The sequence below is a fragment of the Lissotriton helveticus genome, chromosome 10 (assembly GCF_964261635.1).
Source record: "Lissotriton helveticus chromosome 10, aLisHel1.1, whole genome shotgun sequence".
Taxonomy (NCBI): Eukaryota; Metazoa; Chordata; class Amphibia; order Caudata; family Salamandridae; genus Lissotriton; species Lissotriton helveticus.
In genome coordinates this window covers 206,205,926-206,225,376 of record NC_136071.1, presented here as the reverse complement: position 1 = coordinate 206,225,376, position 19,451 = coordinate 206,205,926, and the positions used below count along the sequence as shown (strand labels likewise).

The following is a 19,451-nucleotide window of genomic DNA, read 5'->3' as shown; positions in this document are numbered from 1 at the left end:
TAAAACAGCAGCAAAGAAACCTTTCCATACCCAAGAGCAATTAAGATTCTTTTCATTTTCCATAGATGGGTGCACAAATTGCAAAGGAAGCACAAAGTGTCTATCGCTTCTATAGTCACCAAGACACAGTAACAAACATTTATGTCAAAGAACTCATTTATTGCTGTCCTTAAATACATTCACTCTTCAGTGCCCAAACGTCAATTTACCATGGTGGAGAATTAAAGGGCTCAATTAATGGCCAGGTTCTCATTCATTATACAGTCTATAATCTAGGATAAATTAATTCCCTGCTTTTTACGGTTTTTAGTTTTTGACTTTTCCAGTTCTAAACTAGTTAGGAATAGCTGAAGCCATTCCGAACAAGCTGGGTAGAAGGGAGAGGCAAAAGCAGCAGAGTATTTAAAAAACAAAATAGCCTTCATGGTGATTTACTAATCTTAGTTCCTGCTGACTCTCCTTAACTAATGGTTAAAAAAGAAAGTTTACATTCATAACTATGAGTAACAAAATTAGTACGCACATTATAGTAGTCGGACGCTATATTACAGAGGATTACAACGAGTGGGTTTTCAGGTGTCATCTGTTTCGGGTTGACTGTCTACAGCATTGCAGAGTTGAAAGAGCTATATATATTATCTGCTTGAAAGGAAACAGTTTGCCTCTTGTGAAAGGAAGCAGGAACTGGGAGCAATCAGGAGTAACACCTCAGATGATCTCAAAACTCTATTGATGGAATAGAAACATTTATGACTACAGATAACTAGGCCATCTGAAGCACAATAACTTAAAAGTTTGAATAATTTAAATGCAATGAGTGTCTTCATGAGTTGTTATGATCAGCAGTCAGGCCAAGCAAGAGTATTTTGGAGCGACGTGCATCAGCTTGGGAAACAGGCCAGCAAATCAGTGCAGAGAATGTTGCGATAGTTCATCCACTGTGAAACATTATCCACTTCTTCCACCAGTGACTATGTAAACTCTGTTTACCTGGGGGGCTTCAGGTACTTCACAACCAACCAGACCACTTAGTCACTGGCTTAAGTTTGTCATGCTAGACCATTTTGGTTAGACCCCAGTTATTCTTGACCAAGTATTGAGAATCAAAAGACATTTTGTACTGTCCTTCGGTCTACTTGTGGCCATGCTCTGCCTTTCACTAAGAAAATGCTTGATTTGTATACCCCTGCAAGTAAGTCCTTAGATATCCTACAATACCATACTTTTAAGGGTTTCATAGTTTTCACAAGTTCAGCTTTGATAAAGTTTTCCACCTTTGCACCAACACAATGAAACTTGTACCCCATAACTTTGTGCTCAATTGCATTCCTATTAGCCTTTCCCAGAGGAGATTTATATAGCACGAACTTGACCCGAAGGTATCAGAGCGCTTTGCATGAGCACCAGTTACCTTACACAAGAACACATTCATTTTTGTTAGGCACGGGGAGATTACGTGATTTGCCCAGAATCACAGGATGTTGAGCGTCATTGCAGAGACTCGAACCCAGTTCCCCAGATTTGAGATCAACAGCTCTAGTCTGTTCACCACATCCTCTCTTGTGTGTTACACAGTGGCAGTTTGAATAGGTCAGTTTAATAGGAGCGTTTTCAACTTTGGATAACCCTACCTGGCATCAGAAAATCATTAAGGTGAACATGTGCGCTATCAAAATTCCAGTAACATAACATAATAGCATTCCATCAAAATCTTTATTCGATTAGAAGTTATGATCATAAAGCACAATAAAAAAATCATATAATTAATCTAACACTTGTGCCATTAGTCATAAAAATAGCAAGAGGACAACAAACCATTCTTGAGGCACAAAAGACTAACATACAATTGTCATGTCTGCATATTAGATATTGTTATTTAGTGCACAATGTTTAAGTGGTTATCAGCCTGTGTGATGGCCCTACAAATGGGCGTACTGTGCATTGGACCTTCTTTTTGAAACATAACAAGTCTGGATTCAATACTGAACAACTGATTAAACAGAGACACTAGTTTAATAACTCCCATTACAGTGGCAAAGCTAATGGGCTAACCTAGAATTTTCATATAACTGTGCAGCATCAAGGAAACATATGGATTGCTTTAGAATCTTGTGTCAATTTAAAAGTCACATACCTTGAGGTAGCTGAAACTGAGAAGGAGCTGAAAAAGGAACAGTTGGAACTGAAAGAGTGAAGACTTCCGCGGGTGACTGTGTGGATGGAGTATCCTCTGCAGGTGGAGTGAATTCAATTTCATCATCGAAATGATCCCCAAACTCCTATGAAACAGGGTAAACAGGATAGCATTTTATAGTGAAATCAAAACTGTTCTACATAAATAATCACAGTATTCAAACAGAGCTCTAGAAGTTAGTCAGGAAAGACTTTTTTTGCTCATTGTATGATTCTACCTCCTATTACCGGTTGTACGGCATTACAACGCGGGCTTTTACCCCGCATGCCACTTCAACGCTGTTTTTACAACGCAAGTCGTTACAACGACTTGCGTTGGGGGGGCAGGATAGTGGAATAGTTTAATTTTCTATTCCAACTCCAGCCCACGTTGACAGTAGGGTAGGTGTTGGATAGAAAATTAAACTATTCCCTATCCTACAGCGCCCTCCAACGCAAGTCGTTGTAACGACTTGCGTTGTAATAGCAGCGTTGTAATAGCAGTGCGGGGTAATGCTTGCGTTGTTATGGATGTTTCCCGTTTTACCTCATGGACTACTCGTAGGGAAATAAATGCATGCACAAAGCACAGGGCCAGAAAAAAACTTCTCCAAAACAATACTGTCATTTTAATAGAGGTCAGTACATCCTCTCCTCTTGCAGCAATACTACCCACACCTCCAATCATGACTCATCAATCTTCTCTATCCAGTGCTTTTTCCATGCAATGATGTAAGACTGCATATGCTTAGCAAGGGGATGGGCGGCTGGGTGTTGCACAAGCTGAGATCCAGAACAAAGAGTGCTGAAAACACCATATGCCAGAACAGGCTCCAAGGAAACCTGCCAAATGTATTTTTTTTTGTGGAAAAATGAATTCAATGAGTAATGCTTAAAGGTCGTGGGCAAGCACAGGTCGCACTCGGGCAAATTACTACATTGAATATATGCCGCTGATAAGTCTCATTCTTTGGTATAATACCATGAAACACTCTACGAAGAATGATTTACTTGTGAGCTTGGCTTTTAATCTCCTATCTACTGGCAAACGTAACTTAATTATCCAGTCTTCAACTAGCAGTTCCACTTTCAGTTGCTTGGCTGCTTCAGTAAGCTAACCAAGTGCACAATATTGCATACTGGCCTTCCCGCTCCGGCACCGTAACCCAGCTAGCAAAAGAGTTGCATTCGCCTGGTGAGCTACAGAGTCCTGTAGGATTTGTTTCCTTTACATATCACCAGTACTCCCTCCACTACCCCAATCCCTTTTCAAGATTCTTCTCCGCAGTACCCCATCTGCAATTCCTACATCAGCAAATTCCCAGCAGATATGAATGGGGGCCAACAATGGCAATGTAAAAGCCCATTTGACTCCTACGTCCAAACAACGTTTCCCAACAACATTTTAATGCTTGCTGGTGGTACTTCTCAGAAGGAAAGGAGGGATCCCTGAATAGTGCTGCCTTATTGAGGGACCAGCAGGGAACATTTTATTACATACATGGCTTTCACCACTCTGTTTTAGAAAACAATAATTGTGGATAACCAACCATCCTTCTAACCCAGCAACCTGTAAGAACCCTTGTTTGTTCCCACCTCCTCCTCCCCTACCCAGTTTTTAACAGGCCTGCAACACAGCAGTCAAGCTTGCATCAGGCAAAGCCTCCTAGGTGAGGTGGAACTAGTTTTGTAGCATCACTTGTGCTCTAATTAAGTGACTCTTATGTAGTCAGGCTCAGGTGGGTTGGGTCTCCCACCACAAGGCATGGGGAAGGCATCTACATCCTCTTGCTTTTATCACTCAGACTGCCGGGGAAGAACCTCACAAAATATTTCTTTCAATTTGTTTCCGATAGATCTAGCAGTATTGTCTAGCATTGTGGATCTGCACCCGTTGTACAAAAAAAAGCAGCTTCCTGATTTGAGAGGCCTCGAAGAAAGACTCTTATACATCTGCAGGATTAAATTCTGCATATATTGCAATATTGCCCCAGTTTGGGAGATTAAAATAAGACATGTTTGTGGCAGAACTGACCGGTCTCTGGAAAGGAAGTCGTTTCAATAGCTCTTGTTTCCTTGATTTCCCCTAACCCCTTATCTAAAATTGAGGATGGAGAACAAGCTGGACCTCTGACTTTGGCCAGAGTCTCTGTAAGAACCGGTTGCAGACCTAAACTGTTACCCTTTACTATAAATGGGTCAACATTTAAGGTACCCATTATCCAATTAAACTGCTAGAATATTGGAAGGGGGTCCCTAGCTCGGAGCCTGCATGGCTTTTGACAATACTGGATAAAACAGACTAGATGTATCAAAATCCTTATCATGCCCTGCTTCATTTTCTGGAACAGGATGTCAAGCTTTAGGGACTGAGGTGGGGTGCATGCATTCAAATAGGCTTGGAAAATCTTTTTTCTCCAAGAAGGCTGCCTCACACCCCAGGCAAGAGGTCTGAGAAAGCACCAGGGAAATATTCTCAAATTCTCACTGAAGCAGGTGGATTAGTTACAAATTAAGAAGCATATCTGGACAGAGTGGGAAGAGATGGGAAATTCTATGTCAGCACTTTCCAGCACCTATGAAAATATTCACTAAACTTTAGGAAGTATCAGAGTAATGGAGAAAGGGGTAGTACAGCAATTGAAGAGTGAAGAGCGACTGTGGGGGTGCACAAGAAACTCATCAAGCAACCAAATCTCCTGGCTTGGGTACAGAAAAATAAACTAAGTCAGGATCTCTTGAACAAGAGTCAGGATAACATAGAAGAATGTGGAGCCTCAAATAGATGGAACTTAATTCCCTCATCCCTTCCCTTAACCACTGTTCGTTTGGCACAAGCTACAATGTGTTTACATCCTAAGAGTGACTTCCCCACGTGCAGATATCAGTAAAGTTAGTACAGCAAAGAACACACAGCATGACAAAAATGGTGCACAAAATGCTGTGACAAGCACATGGTCCCATCTATAGCAGCACAGACAACACAAACTTGTACCAGGTGATCCCTTACTAAGAAGGAAAGAATAAAGTGAAAGGTTTTCTGGAAACCTTCATCGTTCATCCCAGCCTCACTACTTTGCGGCTTAAAAGAAGTTGACAAAGCTATGACTGACTAATCTATTATTGAATGAAGGCGGGGAAGTGTGGGGGAGCAAAAACGCAAATGAAAAACAGGCTAGCTGGCTAGCAGAATGGGGTGCCGTTGCTAAAAGCGTTAGAACACTGCTCGTTAGAACACTGATCCACGTGAGCTAGCAAGTTACCTAGACGGCTGTCCGACCCAGAACATGGACCTGTCAAGCGGTTCGTCCAATAAACGGAAAATAGACTCTCAAGACGCTTCAAACACCTGATATAATACGCATCTGGTCATGTCACATACTCGTTGGCCCAGATGACTGCAATGTCTACAAGTTTTGCCTGTTTCTTCTTCTTGTCAACTACCCTGTTTGATTGCCATTAGACTGCGGCACTTAATGTGCTTTTTGCCCCGAAGGGGCTTTTTGGATGTATCCTTTCAGGTCTTTGTTTGCACCAAGTGCCATGGTACATATGTTGCTTGCACTATTCGCATGTCACCACCTGTACTTTTATGTTACATGTTATTACCTAGATAGTTCTTGAACCACCACCGCCGGTTTGTTAAGGCTATTAAGGGCTCTTCACATCACCTGTCTAGCCTGTAGTTCCATAGCCTGATTTAGAGACCTCTGTTCTCTTAGCAGACGGTGTTGCCGTCGCACACGCCAACTTTCATATTTTGGGGGGTGGGTGGGAGGGGAGGGATGAGGAGAGGGTGGTTGTGACGGGGGAGGGGAGGGAGAAGGGGGGGTTCAAAACTCGAGGTTTTTCACCTCATTGGCCGTTTCCATTTATTTTGCTTTCTGCTTCTTCATTTTTTTCCTGCTGCGAAGGTTATTCCTGCTATGACTGCTATGACTATGCACACAATGCGCTCGTCCGTATGCCCATACATAGGGATGGTACCTGGTCACACCCACCTACCAGTCCTATTTTTGTCAACCATTATTTTAAAAGGGCTAATTCCCTCAGCGACATCGACTGGATAGATGGCTGTGACTAACTCCATAACAGAGAACCTCACTGCAGTCTCCCTGAACGTTAAGGGGCTTAACCACCCTGTGAAAAGACGGAAGGTCTTCGAATACCTCTCAAAGTCAAAAGGGCATGTCATCTTGCTTCAAGAGACTAAATGGTAAGAGGATGACATACGCTTTATTAACCTTAATTGGGTCTTTCACATTCTTTGCTCCTCGGCAGTCCATAAGAAGAGAGGAGTGCTAACCCTAATCTCAAAAAAATCTAACCTAAAGGTCACCTCGCATACACAGGACACGGAGGGTAGACTACTAGTTACCCATTTGCTAAGGGACGATGACCCAATCCATGTGGTGAATATTTAAGGCCCCAACTCGGACTTACCTGGCTTTTGGGAATCAGTTTCCCTTACCATAGGAAACATCCCTCAGGATGAACTCACAGGGGTGGGTGAGGATTTCAACCTTCCCATGGACCCCCTGTTAGACCGCAACTCAAGATGCCCATTCCAAACCTCTAGATCCCATGATTCACTAATGCGTCTTTGCAATAAATTCCTACTAAAAGACTCCTGGCGACTCCAGAACCCTGACGGTAAAGACTACACCTTCTATTCAGCCCCCCATAACTCATAATCCAGAATTAACTACATCCTGATATCTAGCCCCTTCACTCATCTCATTGAGGAAACTGATATTGCCCCATAGTTGATCTCTGATCATGCATGCATCAGCGTTAAACTCGCAGGCTCCCTCTCGGTTATGCCCCCAAGACGTTGGCGCTTTAATGATGAAGTTCTATCAGTCCCCGAAAACAGGCAGTCAATAGAAAACGCCATCACTGAATACATCACTATGAACGATTCCCCGGACATTCCCACCTCCACAGTTTGGGACGCATTGAAGGCCACAATTAGAGGGGGGATCATAGGTATTAGAGCAAAAACAAACAAGGAGTTAAATCAAGACCTAGAAAAACTAGAAAAAGAAATCAAATTCCTGGAAACCTCCCACTTCGCCGACTTAGATAACAAACAGGTCCTAGAGAAACTTGTCAAGAAAAAATATGAGTATAACTCCGTTGTCAGCAAACGCGCTGGTGTCTGGGTCAATAAATTCAAAGCCCTGAAACTGTGCGATGGGAATAAAGCTGGGAAACTCCTTGAATCCTATCTCAAACATAAACAGAAACTACTTACCATAAACTCGATTAAGGACTCATCTAATGTCACTCATACTAGGCAAGGGAAGATCGTAGATACCTTTAAAACCTTCTACGAGGACCTTTACAGGAATAAAACGCCCTTTGATCCAGCTGCCTGCTCTGACTACCTAGGGGCCTTGAATTTACCCTAAATATCTGATAAAGAGAGTGCTGCTTTAGGGTCCCCCATTAAAGACACTGAGATCCTGTCCTCTATCAAAACACTTAAGAGCAATAAAGCCCCAGGGCCAGATGGCTTTTCTGGGAATTTTTAGAAGTCCTTCGACAAATCACTGACCCCCGTGCTCCAAAAACTCTTCAATTCGATAGCCCCCGCAGGTAGTGTCTCGAAATCCATGAGTGAAGCCACCATAATAGTCATTCCGAAAGAAGGTAAAGACCCCCTCCTAACTAAAAATTTCCGCCACATCTCCCTTATAAATCTGGACTGCAAAATGTATGCAAAGATTCTAGCGGGTAGACTAAACGCCATCCTTCCTAAAATAATCGGTGACTCCCAGGTAGGGTTTTTAAAACATAGAATGTCCAACGATAACACAGCTCCTCTGCCACATTCTTGAGAAAGCAAAGCGAACACCCGATCCATTAGTAGCCATAACCCTCAACGCTGAAAAAGCGTTTGATAGGGTTTCCTGGTCCCTCTTACACCATTGCATGACTGCTTTTAATCTAGGGAAATCCTTTATCAGCATGGTTATGGCCCTTTACGCTTCACCGTCAGCCAGAATCGCCGCCAATGGTACCCTCTCGGACTCATTCTGCCTCCAACAGGGCAACAGACAAGGATGCCCTATCTCCAACCCTATTTTTGCTAGCTCTTGAACCCCTTCTATTAGACATAAAACAGAACAAGGATATAGCCGGAGTCCAATTTGGAGACACTTAGGTGAAGCTAGCAGCTTACGCTGATGACATTTTAATTGCCACGGAGAAACCGGAGACCTCCATAGAAGCACTTATGAATACCATTAACAGATACTCCCTCCACTCGGGTATAAATTAAACTGTGAGAAATCGGAAGTAAAACCATTAAACATCCAAAGCACTAGGGACATGCTAGGCTCCTCCGGCCTTACCTGGCAAACTGGCTTCATTAAATATCTGGGAATCGAATTCGGCAGCTCCCTGATAGAAACGAGCCACCATAATGAATCCATTACCCTAAACAAAATTAAAACACAACTAAAAGGCTGGTCCCCCTGTTTTATAAACTGGTGGGGTAGGGCCGAAACCATTAAAATGATGATCTCCCCCCTGGTTAACTACCTCATCATGATGCTTCCTCTCACCCTATCCCAGGACTTCCACCACAAACTTGACAATCTTCTCTCTAAATTTCTGTGGAAAGGGAAGAAAGCCAGAATTAGCCTAAAAAAACTGCACCTCGATAAAACCATGGATGGGATGAATTTAGTGAACTTCAAACTGTATCAGACAGCCTTCCTAGCGAAACAAGGCTCCTACTGGTTAATACCACCGGCCGATTACACTCCGGTTTGGCTCACTATCGAGAGAACCCTTATTAAAAATCTAGCCCCAGCGTCCTTCCTCACGGCCAAAACAAAAACACCATGTTGCTCAATTCCCGTTTTTAAACACACGAGACTTGCCCTGCTCAAAATTGACAAATTGTTGCCTCATCGGATACGGGGCTCTGAGTGGGAATCACTATGGCACAATCGCTCTATAAAATACAAAGGGGTACCCCTCCAGAATGAGACGTGGATTAACAGAGGGATATTCTTCCCCTATCAACTGTTTTGCAACAACTATCCTCTCTCATTCAAAGAACTCCAAATTACATACGGTCTAGACTCTGCTGAATTGTAGAATTTTTTTAATATTAAAACGGCAGTTACCAAAGCTAAACTGTCCAAATATCCTCCCTCCCGAAGTGCTTAGTCTCCCTCAATACTCTAGGTCACCAGGTCTCCAGACTCTATAAATTACTTCGCCCACAACATTCCAACCTTAATAAAGAACTCCAGCAGTATTGGGCAGCTAGCTCATCAACACCTATCTCAGAAGAGGAATGGTCCAAAATTTGGGAATCTGCCACAAGACATAAATTAAGCCCTATACTTTCCCAGACGAAATTTTGGCTGTTCCACAAAGCCTTCTGGACGCCCGCACGTCTCTTTTCACATAACATCAGGGAGAACGCCAAGTGTTGGAATTGTAATGATAGAGATGGCGACCTTGAACACCTCATTCTAAGATGTGCGTGTGTTACGAAATTTTGGGACCAACTATTTGCTTTCATCACGAAGGTCTTTTCCTACTCCCCGCCCAGAGAGTTCTCTACTATAGTGTCTGGATTCATCAAAGCTCTACCACTATCGGAGGATGGTCAAGCCCTACTTGATCTCATGTTCACATCCAGCGTAAATATCATCCTGAATAACTGGAAGGATACCAGCAAGGTCTCCTTTAAATGCTGGCTAAACTGGCTCACATACCCAAGAGGTGCTGACAATATCTCCAGAACACCCCTTGGAGACCCACCCCCTACTGGCGATTGTGGACGTCTCTTGACAACTATTTCAGCCTGCATAAACCCCCATGAGCCCTAGATCTGTCACCCCTGCCCATCATGCTTCTGGGTCTGAGTTCAACCTTCTCCACACTAAGTCAGTAGCCTCTTGTCAGCTCTGTAGGGCCGCGCGCGAGGGAAGATGTTGTGTGCAGCGTGCTCAGCACCAATAGGGTGCGACCCACCACATACTTAATGTCCGTTACTGTATCACCTTCGCCTTATTGCCTATGTTTTGTTATTGCAGGTATATTCCTCCCCGTTTTTGTATTGTTCTAACCCCATCCCCATTTATTTCATCTTTTGTACCAGATACCACGATGATGACATTTGCATTTTCATTGTCTATCTCCTCAGACTGTCAAATTCAGTATGTCTTCATGATTCTCAATTATTGTTTGCTTTTTTATTTTTATGCTTTGTTCTGGAAACTGCCAATAAAAAACTTGTGAAATCAAAAAAGAACACTGCTGCAACTTTGGCTATTGCCAGGTGTGGCTATGAGAACAGGACACGAAACAGCACAAATGGTCCCAATTTAGTAAATCACCAAGAACGGTTACAAAGTCAGTAAGTAAATAGAGACAATATAGATTCTTTGGACTGTTGTTTCCGACATAGAATATTCACTCCTTGTACCGCCAAATTAAATCTTGTGAAAGGCTTAATAGAGTGTCACGGGTAGCTCGGGCTTGGCATGGCAGGGAAAGCTGATGCAAATCTCTGATCAAAACGTCAAAGAGAAAAAAACATCATAATGAGTAATATGGATTAACCACGGTCATCAAAATGTATGCGCATGGGGAGAGAGAAAAGATAGACCGAGGGAAAAGATAGACCCATGACTTGCAAGATCTTCAGACCTCAGAACTGTCCACGGGATATGAATTATGGAGTCGTCAATGAATAAGGATTGCATTGTGGGCGACTGCAAAAAACAAGCATTTACAATGCAACGGTTTCGCCTTTGTAAAAGTTAGAGCTATTGGCATTGTAAATGACAAATTTTGTATTTATGTGTTGGTTTTGAAAACAGATAAATAAATGGCATTGTCATTTACAATGCCAATAGCTTAATCTCTCACAAATGCGAGACCTATTGCATTTGCACACACACACACACATACACACACGCGCAGGAGGCAAGCATGACTGACAACATGGGCGCGCAGGAGGCAAGCATGACTGACAACATGGGCACGCAGGACTGACAACATGGGCGCGTAGGAGGCAAGCATGACTGACAACATGGGCGTAGCCGTGGCTCATGACGAGCTGACTTCGTCATGAGCACCGGGGCACTGTACGCGCCCGCCCCACAACACAGCGGGGGGAACAGCCCCGCACCGAAGGTGTTAAGAAGTGCTTGTCTGATATGACAATAAGGGAGAGTAGTGCTGTAGCAAATTGTCACTACTGGCTGTTCACGTGATATTATGCAATATAGCATTTGTGTAGCTCTCAGTACCCCTCTTGTGGCATTGTAGCATTCAAAGTGTCCCGAGTGGGTGCAGGCAGAACTCTGGATCTGTATTTCTTGTTATAGAAGGTCTTGTGTTGGAAGAGTTGGGTGTGGTGCGTGGGGTCTCGACACATGGTCATTTATAGTATTGCAACCCTGTGAGAAGATTAGCAGCTCATCCTGCACAGCACACAAGAGCTTGACAGCACCTGACATCAGTGTATGTATAATAAATTGTAAAAATTAATATAAATTGCAAAAAATACATAATTGTGATCCACCCTGGTACCTCTCTGTGACGAAACTCTCTGCCAAGCATGATTCTTCGCACTATCACCCCTCACTTCCACACACCTACTTCAACCTCTTTTGTCATACCCCAGTAGCACATAGACTCTTGGTGAAATACTACCATTTCAGAAAAGACCACTCCATCCGCAGCACTCTTTGCTCTCATTCCAGTTTACGCTTCCTATCTTTGTATGCCCATACTGTGCAGTACACATAACCAACCTAACATAATAAGATCGCAGTGAAAAGTGAAACATCACTTAAAGACAACATGTACACTCCCTTCCGTACTTTTTCTCTCAAAAAGAGAGCTCCTGTACCTACTTCGTCTCCTGCGGTCGGTTCACCAGATTGCCGTCTGCCACACCTGCTTCCAGTTCTTGCTGTGTGTAAGGCCCAGGTTCACTACTCACGGCCTCTGGTGGCTCGTACGTAGCACAAGTCGAACCAAGACCATATCCAGTGGGCAGGTCATCTCCAAAACAATCTTTCCATGGAATTGTCCCAAATACCTTTAGGGGTGCGCACGCCTTTATTGTTTCGAACTTGGTGTTCCAATCAATTTTTTAATACAGATGGCACAACTTTTCCATCTTGGTTTGTCCACACTCTTTTTCTGTTGTCGGTACACGTTTCAAGTAAAGATCTGCTGTGCTCTCTTAAGACCTTTTTGTTGTGACTCCTCTTTTCTTTTGAGGTGAACAAACTGTGTTATACACCCAACTATTAGATTTAGGTGAATTGTGTATTTTTATCACCTTTTCAATGGTGACAAATGATCTTACTCTCACCTTTTCTTGTGAATTTGATATCCATGCACCTGCTCAGTTATGGTGAATTGAGTCGTTCAAAAGCCACTATGGATATGATCAATTCTGTTGTCCACTGATCTTCTGAAATGAGGCAAATCCTGTCATACGCACCTTTCTGAGGACTGCTAATTCTGTTGCCAAGACACCCTAATGATTTTTGCAAAATCTATAGTCCAAAAATGTTTGCGACTATGGTGAATCCTGGCATCGACACACCTTTTCATTTGTGGCCAGTCGTTCTGGTCACCAATATTTTTGCTTAGTCCAGTTCAGCAACACATCCTGCTTCCAGTCACTCCTGCCCACTGCACACATTTCGGCTTATTGCAATTCCACAGTTACTTTGTTGGTTACAGACCTCACTTGACACCATTTCACTTGCAATGAATCCTAGTACCCACACACCCTCAATAACTTCAACCCTACACACATTTTTGTTTGCAATTAATCCTACCTTCTGCTAATCTTTCCGCATTCCACAGTTCCAAACGTTTTCGCTTGTGAAAAATCCTACTTGTTGCAGACCTTTATGCTCGAGGTGAGTCCTACTTTCTCGACAAACCCACTCTTGAAATATATCTTCTCCGTGACTCTCGTCACTTGCAGCAAATCCTACCATTTGTGGTAAATCCGACAGTCCTCGGATGTTACAGCTTCGCTTCGATCCCACAGATGTTTTTCATGCCATAAATCCTGCATTCCGCGTATCTCTCAGCTGCGTACAATTGTGTTCTGTCACACTCGCATGCACTTTTCCCTTCGAGCAGAGTGCCCCCGCGTCCTGCCGCTTAATTTGTAAAATATGAAGTACAGGTGCTCAAATGTTTGTTGGAGGGCACACCTACTTTTTTCGGCTCCACCCATTTCCTCCACTGGCCCCACCCCCTCCACTGGCTCCACCCACATCCTCAACTGGCACGGCTAAATGTCAGATGTAATACTCGATTGATCTGAATTTCAGCAAGGGATGATCATGCATCATCATCACCCACAGTAGGAGGTTCTAATTTCCTGTCTGTGCCATCCAGAGCAGCAAGACAGGATTATGTCACTGGCCCAGGATGCCGGCGTGACGCGTCGTGTCTGTGAACTTATTATGTAGGCGAAACATCATTCTGAAAAGGAAACCTGATCAGTAGACTGACTGATCCAGTCAGATAATACATTCCTTCCCATCCCAAGGCTTTCCATTCAGTTATTCAATTGTTCATAGGCACAGGCCAGAGGCAGCAGATTGCATTAATGTGCACCAGCAGTGATAGGCAATTTAGGATTTGCATTTCAACAGATCGGACAGAGCCAGAGGGATATTTCTTTTTGTAGCAGTCGGTTGGTGAAAATGTCTTTTAATGCACTTTTGAATTGTTGCAAATTGTGCTGCACAATTGCCATTACTGCCTCAAATCGATGTAATTTGGCCCCACGATTTAGCCGCTGCCTGCTTAGGTCTCGTGACACCTGAACTGCGGTCTGTGGCCGAGAAGTGAGCATGTACTGGAGTATGGCCTGCAGCTTGTCAAAAGAGGCTATGAGCTCCACTGCAAAGACAGACATGTAGCCACAGAATGCATTCTCCTGGATCTTCATACAGAAAGAAACTCAAAGGAACAACAGTTGCTGTTGCACCAGTACTGTTTCTGTGCTGCATGCATAAACATAGATATTCCATCCATGCTAAGTCGCATGCTTGCAAACTTTTTTTTGCAAGAAGTGGTTTTAGAACGGACTGCGTCGTCGTGCATGCAAAAGGTTTCAACTTTAAAGCCTGAGCCACTGCCAGTGAGCCTGAGGATTCAATCTGTAATATGCAGTACTTGGAATATGGCCAGTCAGGAGGGCTGGGCCTGGGTATTATAGGATGCTATTCAGAATCCCCAATGCATGCGTCAATCCCCAATGCAATGCACACGTCATTTTTTCCTCCTGTAATGCACCGTTTGCTAGCTCTAGTATTTTGTTGGTTCACGATTGTCACTTTTGTAATGCACCGTTTGCTAGCTCTAGTATTTTGTTGGTTCACGATTGTCACTTTTGTAATGCACCGTTTGCTACCTCTAGTATTTTGTTGGTTCACGATTGTCACTTTTGTAATGCACCGTTTGCTAGCTCTAGTATTTTGTTGGTTCACGATTGTCACTTTTGTAATGCACCGTTTGCTAGCTCTAGTATTTTGTTGGTTCACGATTGTCACTTTTGTAATGCACCGTTTGCTAGCTCTAGTATTTTGTTGGTTCACGATTGTCACTTTTGTAATGCACCGTTTGCTAGCTCTAGTATTTTGTTGGTTCACGATTGTCACTTTTGTAATGCACCGTTTGCTACCTCTAGTATTTTGTTGGTTCACGATTGTCACTTTTGTAATGCACCGTTTGCTAGCTCTAGTATTTTGTTGGTTCACGATTGTCACTTTTGTAATGCACCGTTTGCTAGCTCTAGTATTTTGTTGGTTCACGATTGTCACTTTTGTAATGCACCGTTTGCTAGCTCTAGTATTTTGTTGGTTCACGATTGTCACTTTTGTAATGCACCGTTTGCTAGCTCTAGTATTTTGTTGGTTCACGATTGTCACTTTTGTAATGCACCGTTTGCTACCTCTTGTATTTTGTTGGCTCACGATTGTCATTATTGCTTCATTTAATGTAACGTTTGCTTTTGTATTTTGTTCACTTGTAATGTTCTCATGTATCAGTTCTGTTCCTATTTTGAAGCGCTCTGACACCTTCGGGTAAAGTGTGCGCTATATAAAAACGCACAAATAAAATAAAATAAAATAAATTTAAGTTTTTCAGACTGGCCTCTGTGCACTGTTGCCCTCACAAACAATTGTAAAATCTTCTCAAATTAACTACTAGCATTCGTACTAATAAACTCAAAATCATGTAAAATAACAATCACTAAACAATACATTATTCAATCATCAAAGAATGTCCTTGTAACATATACACTAAGGGCAAACTAAAGTAGCTTGGAGGCTGCTGAGTGGGGGCTCGGTGGTTTGCTCTCCCTGCAGTCCTGGGCATTGTCTGCTAGATTCTCTACCCTGAGCCCAAAAGGACTATGGTGTTGTACCTTGACGATAACTGTAAGTGAGACCCTCAGCGATGCTTTGAAAGTGGTAAAATTGTTGGGGATACTGACTTGGAGGTGTGGACAGACAGAGAGCACCCAGTTGCAGTACTCCCTTTGAATCCCTGAAGGCAAGAACATTTATGATGGCTATTCTCCTAATAAATATCTCAATGGTAAGTAAAACCTTTTTGCATGGCTGCTTTCAACAAGGTTCAGAAGGCTTTGAATGTTTGCAACACTAAGTAAATTAATATGAAAATACCATTTTGATGGTTTGCTATGAACGCCGTTGAAAAAATTGAAACAGGCTTACATTTGTTTTGATGACAACATTTTCAGCCACAGATCTTGTGTCATGCTAATTTATTAAGTGTGCATCAGCAAATAATTTTTGGCTCTGTCAGACGAACACCTCATTTTAACCAGACTGAAAAAATGCCAAGTTAAAACTTAATAATAAGGTTTTCAACATAAAAAAGGCAGACTAGCATTATAATGCCATATGCTTCTGAAATAAATTAATTAATTTGTGCGCGGGGGTGCACCATGTTTGGAAAAGTCAATGCAGAGTCTCAGAGAGCCATGGGCTGGCCTGGGCGGGCAGGGCTTTTTAACTTACTTCCAATTCTTATTCTGGCTGGTCTATGCCTGCCCAGGCTCAGGCTGCGCTGTCCTGACCCTGCCCTCAGGCTCAACCACGTCGTCCTCGGGCGGGGTGGGGCTGAACGAACGACGATGGCTCGTGCTGCGCTGCTGCAGTGGTTATGCTGGGCCCTGGGGTGTGGCAATGTGAAATAAATCTGCCTACGCTGCCTGAATCTCCCCTGATTTGGGGGCTCACTCGCAGATCAGGGCAGGCTAAGGCTAAGTCACAGTGACTGAGAAGGGTCACAGTCCCAAGTTGCACTGTTAAGCACTGGTCCGTGACTCACTCGGGAGATTGGAGACAGAGATGTGAAAAACACGCTGGGGCTGCACCGTACAGTACAGGGTAAATTAAATATATATATATCTATCATCGTGCAATTTGTGACATGCCTGTAGACCCGGCCCTAATAATTAAGTGCCGGTGCTAAGCACCGGCACAAATTAAGCACTGCAGGCGTTCCCTCCGCACACTTCTGCACTTGTGGAGAACGCTGATGTCTGAGCACCTTTCACTTCTGGAAAATCTTACCGCCAACACGACGTTCTGCTCGCAGCAAATGTTGATTTCTTGGCGTCTCTCTTGCAAGAAAGGTTAATGTCTGCACACCTCTCTGCTTGCTTCAAATTATGCTGTCTGCACGCTTTCCACGTGCGTGAAATCCTTCTCTAGCCCCATCTGACCACTCTTGTGGAGTCTCGCTCCGCACACCTTTCCTCTCCCGGAGATTGCTACTGTCCACGCAAGAAACGCACCCTTCCGCTGGATGAGATTCTTACATTCACGCACCTTTCGTCAGGCGGAGATTCCTATCCTTCCTCACACCTTGTTTCTTCCTGTCCTAGACCTTGCTTCTTCCCGTCCTCACACCTTGCTTCTTGCCGCGCACACCTTCCTTCCCGCGTGCAGTCCTCCTGCCTCCCAAGGATGCGCCTCTCCAGCTGGCATCGGCGGCCGCCTCGGCTGGGCGTGCGCTGGGTGATGGCGCAGGGTACACACACGCGCCAGCAGGGCCGGTGTTAATGACCGACCTAAGATATTGAATTTTAACGAGAGAAGCAAGTGTCGAAAGTTAGTTAACAAAAGGTTCGGCCGCGAAACCGAAACCACGGTTGTAGCGCAGGGAGACGCCGTCGCCGTGCTCGTGCACGTTGGCTGTCCCTGCGCTAGCTGTGAGGAGAAGACACGCCGGAAGATACGCAGAGCCCAGGTATGGGATGTGTGTGTGTGAGAGCGGCGGCGGCGGCAGGGGGGGGGGGGGGGTATTTCTATGTGTGTGTGACTGTGTGTATGCACGGCAGTGGGGGGGTGGGGGGGTCTGTATGTGTGTATGTGAGTGCATGTGTGTGCCTGCTTCCAAGGAGCCATGGGAGACAGGAAGCGCGCGCGACCTGATCCCAGTTCGGAAGGTTGCTCGTGCACATCACTTGTCGCCTGTCTCCCTTGACTCATTGAAAGGCGAAATGATCACAATAGGTTTCGCTGCGACGATCGCTTCGCGATCGATTGCAGGGCGAAACCTAAAAAGGAAATCTGCCAAAGTTTCTGGCTGCAAACTAAGATGTGGCACAGACATTTTCCAAGCTAAAAATCATTTCAGGAATTCCCAGGTTCTGTGGATGTTGCACTTTTCTTAAATAGTCTTCATAGATTGCAATGTTAAAATTGGTACTATATCCCATCCACTTTCTCTCTTAACTGAACAGTAGTGAGCATGGGTACAACCTCCGGACACCATTTCATCCTTAGTATTGGCATTCAGTACACATTTCTTTTTGGATTCCAGCAAATGTAAGGTACATAAACAAGAATCTAATTTCTTTCTTGTAGGACTCTTGTATGCGAGACGTTCCCTGCTTAGATAACACAAGCATACTAGCTCATTATAATCCACCAAAACCCCTGTGACTGTTGGAGCACAACTGAGTTGATCGAGAGCTGTGCAGCAGGAACAATAATGATGTCAGAGCGCGAGGAATGCAGCCTTACAATGATCAGCTTGGATAAGCCAACAAAGAAACTGTGTGTTAGTCATGTACAAGGATTGAACCAGAATCAGTTGGCGGGAAAATGTCTACCTAAGCAGCTAATGTTTCCAAAATTGACATTAGAAAATTAACTTGGAAAAACATCCCTCACATGAAGAGGATACATCAGCTAAAGAAAGGATGAGAGTCCCGAGAAATGTACCAAGTCCTGCTGATAGGCAGAAAGAAACATAATTTGGCACGGTTGAAGATGCAAGAGTGGGACCGCTGCTTAATAAAAATAATATGAGCATTTGTAAAGTGCCTGGTTACACCAGCTGGTGTGTCCCCACGCAGTGATGAGAGGCTGGAAACAAGAGAACCTGACAACAAAAGCACCTGAACAATTCAAGAGATCCTACAAGCGCTGAAAAAGATGAGTTTTCAGGTCTTTCCTAAATTTAACCTCGGAGACCTCTAACCTAAGGCGCAGAGAAAGTTTGTTCCAGTTCTGCGGAGCCAGACGACAAAACGACCGGCCCCCATCCTAGCCTTCTGGACCCTGGGAAAAAGTAGCAAACCCGTCCCACAAGATCTAATCAGCCTTGTGGGAGCATAGCGGGTGATCAGGTCAGCCAAGTATGCAGGACCCATACCCTGGGACATGCGATGACATATGCAAAATGCCGTAAACAGCCCCCTTTCCCTAATGGGAAGCCAATGAATGGTCACTAGAGCCTTCCTTGAGGAGGCCCGCCTTGGTTGCATGAGGACCAGCCACGCGGCTGCGTTCTGTAGACATTGAAGTCTATTCAAACATTCAGCCGTAGCGCCCAGGTACAGTATTTTCCGTAATCAAGGCAAGACATCACAAGGGCATGTACAGTAGTCTTCCTAGCAGGCCCTTAAGGACCCCAAAACAGGTCCCCACCACCCGCCTAGTTTGGTATTCGAAGGAGAGCTTGGGATCCAGCCACACACCCAGGTTCTTCCCCTGATCTCTAGGCGTAGGAATAGGTCCTAGACTCTGGGGCCACAAAGCAGATGACCACACGGACGGGGCTCTCCCCACAACAAGCACCTCGGTCTTATTGCCATTCAACTTCAGGCAGTTATTAGCCATCCAAGATGCTAGTTCTTGTAAACATGCCACGAAGTTGACGGCTGCTGAGTCCTGTTCCTGAATCAGGGAGACCACCAGTTGCGTGTCATCGGC

General features: G+C 44.2%; 1 protein-coding gene across 1 annotated transcript in view; it reads right to left on the bottom strand.

Moving 5' to 3' along the window:
• LMTK2 (lemur tyrosine kinase 2) overlaps window positions 1-19,451 on the bottom strand; it is a 250,906-nt gene that overhangs the window by 159,246 nt on the left and 72,209 nt on the right. The window contains exon 3 of the mRNA XM_078665164.1: window positions 2,135-2,279. Within this exon, the coding sequence (XP_078521290.1) occupies window positions 2,135-2,279 (145 nt within the window). The remainder of the gene's footprint in view (window positions 1-2,134; window positions 2,280-19,451) is intronic.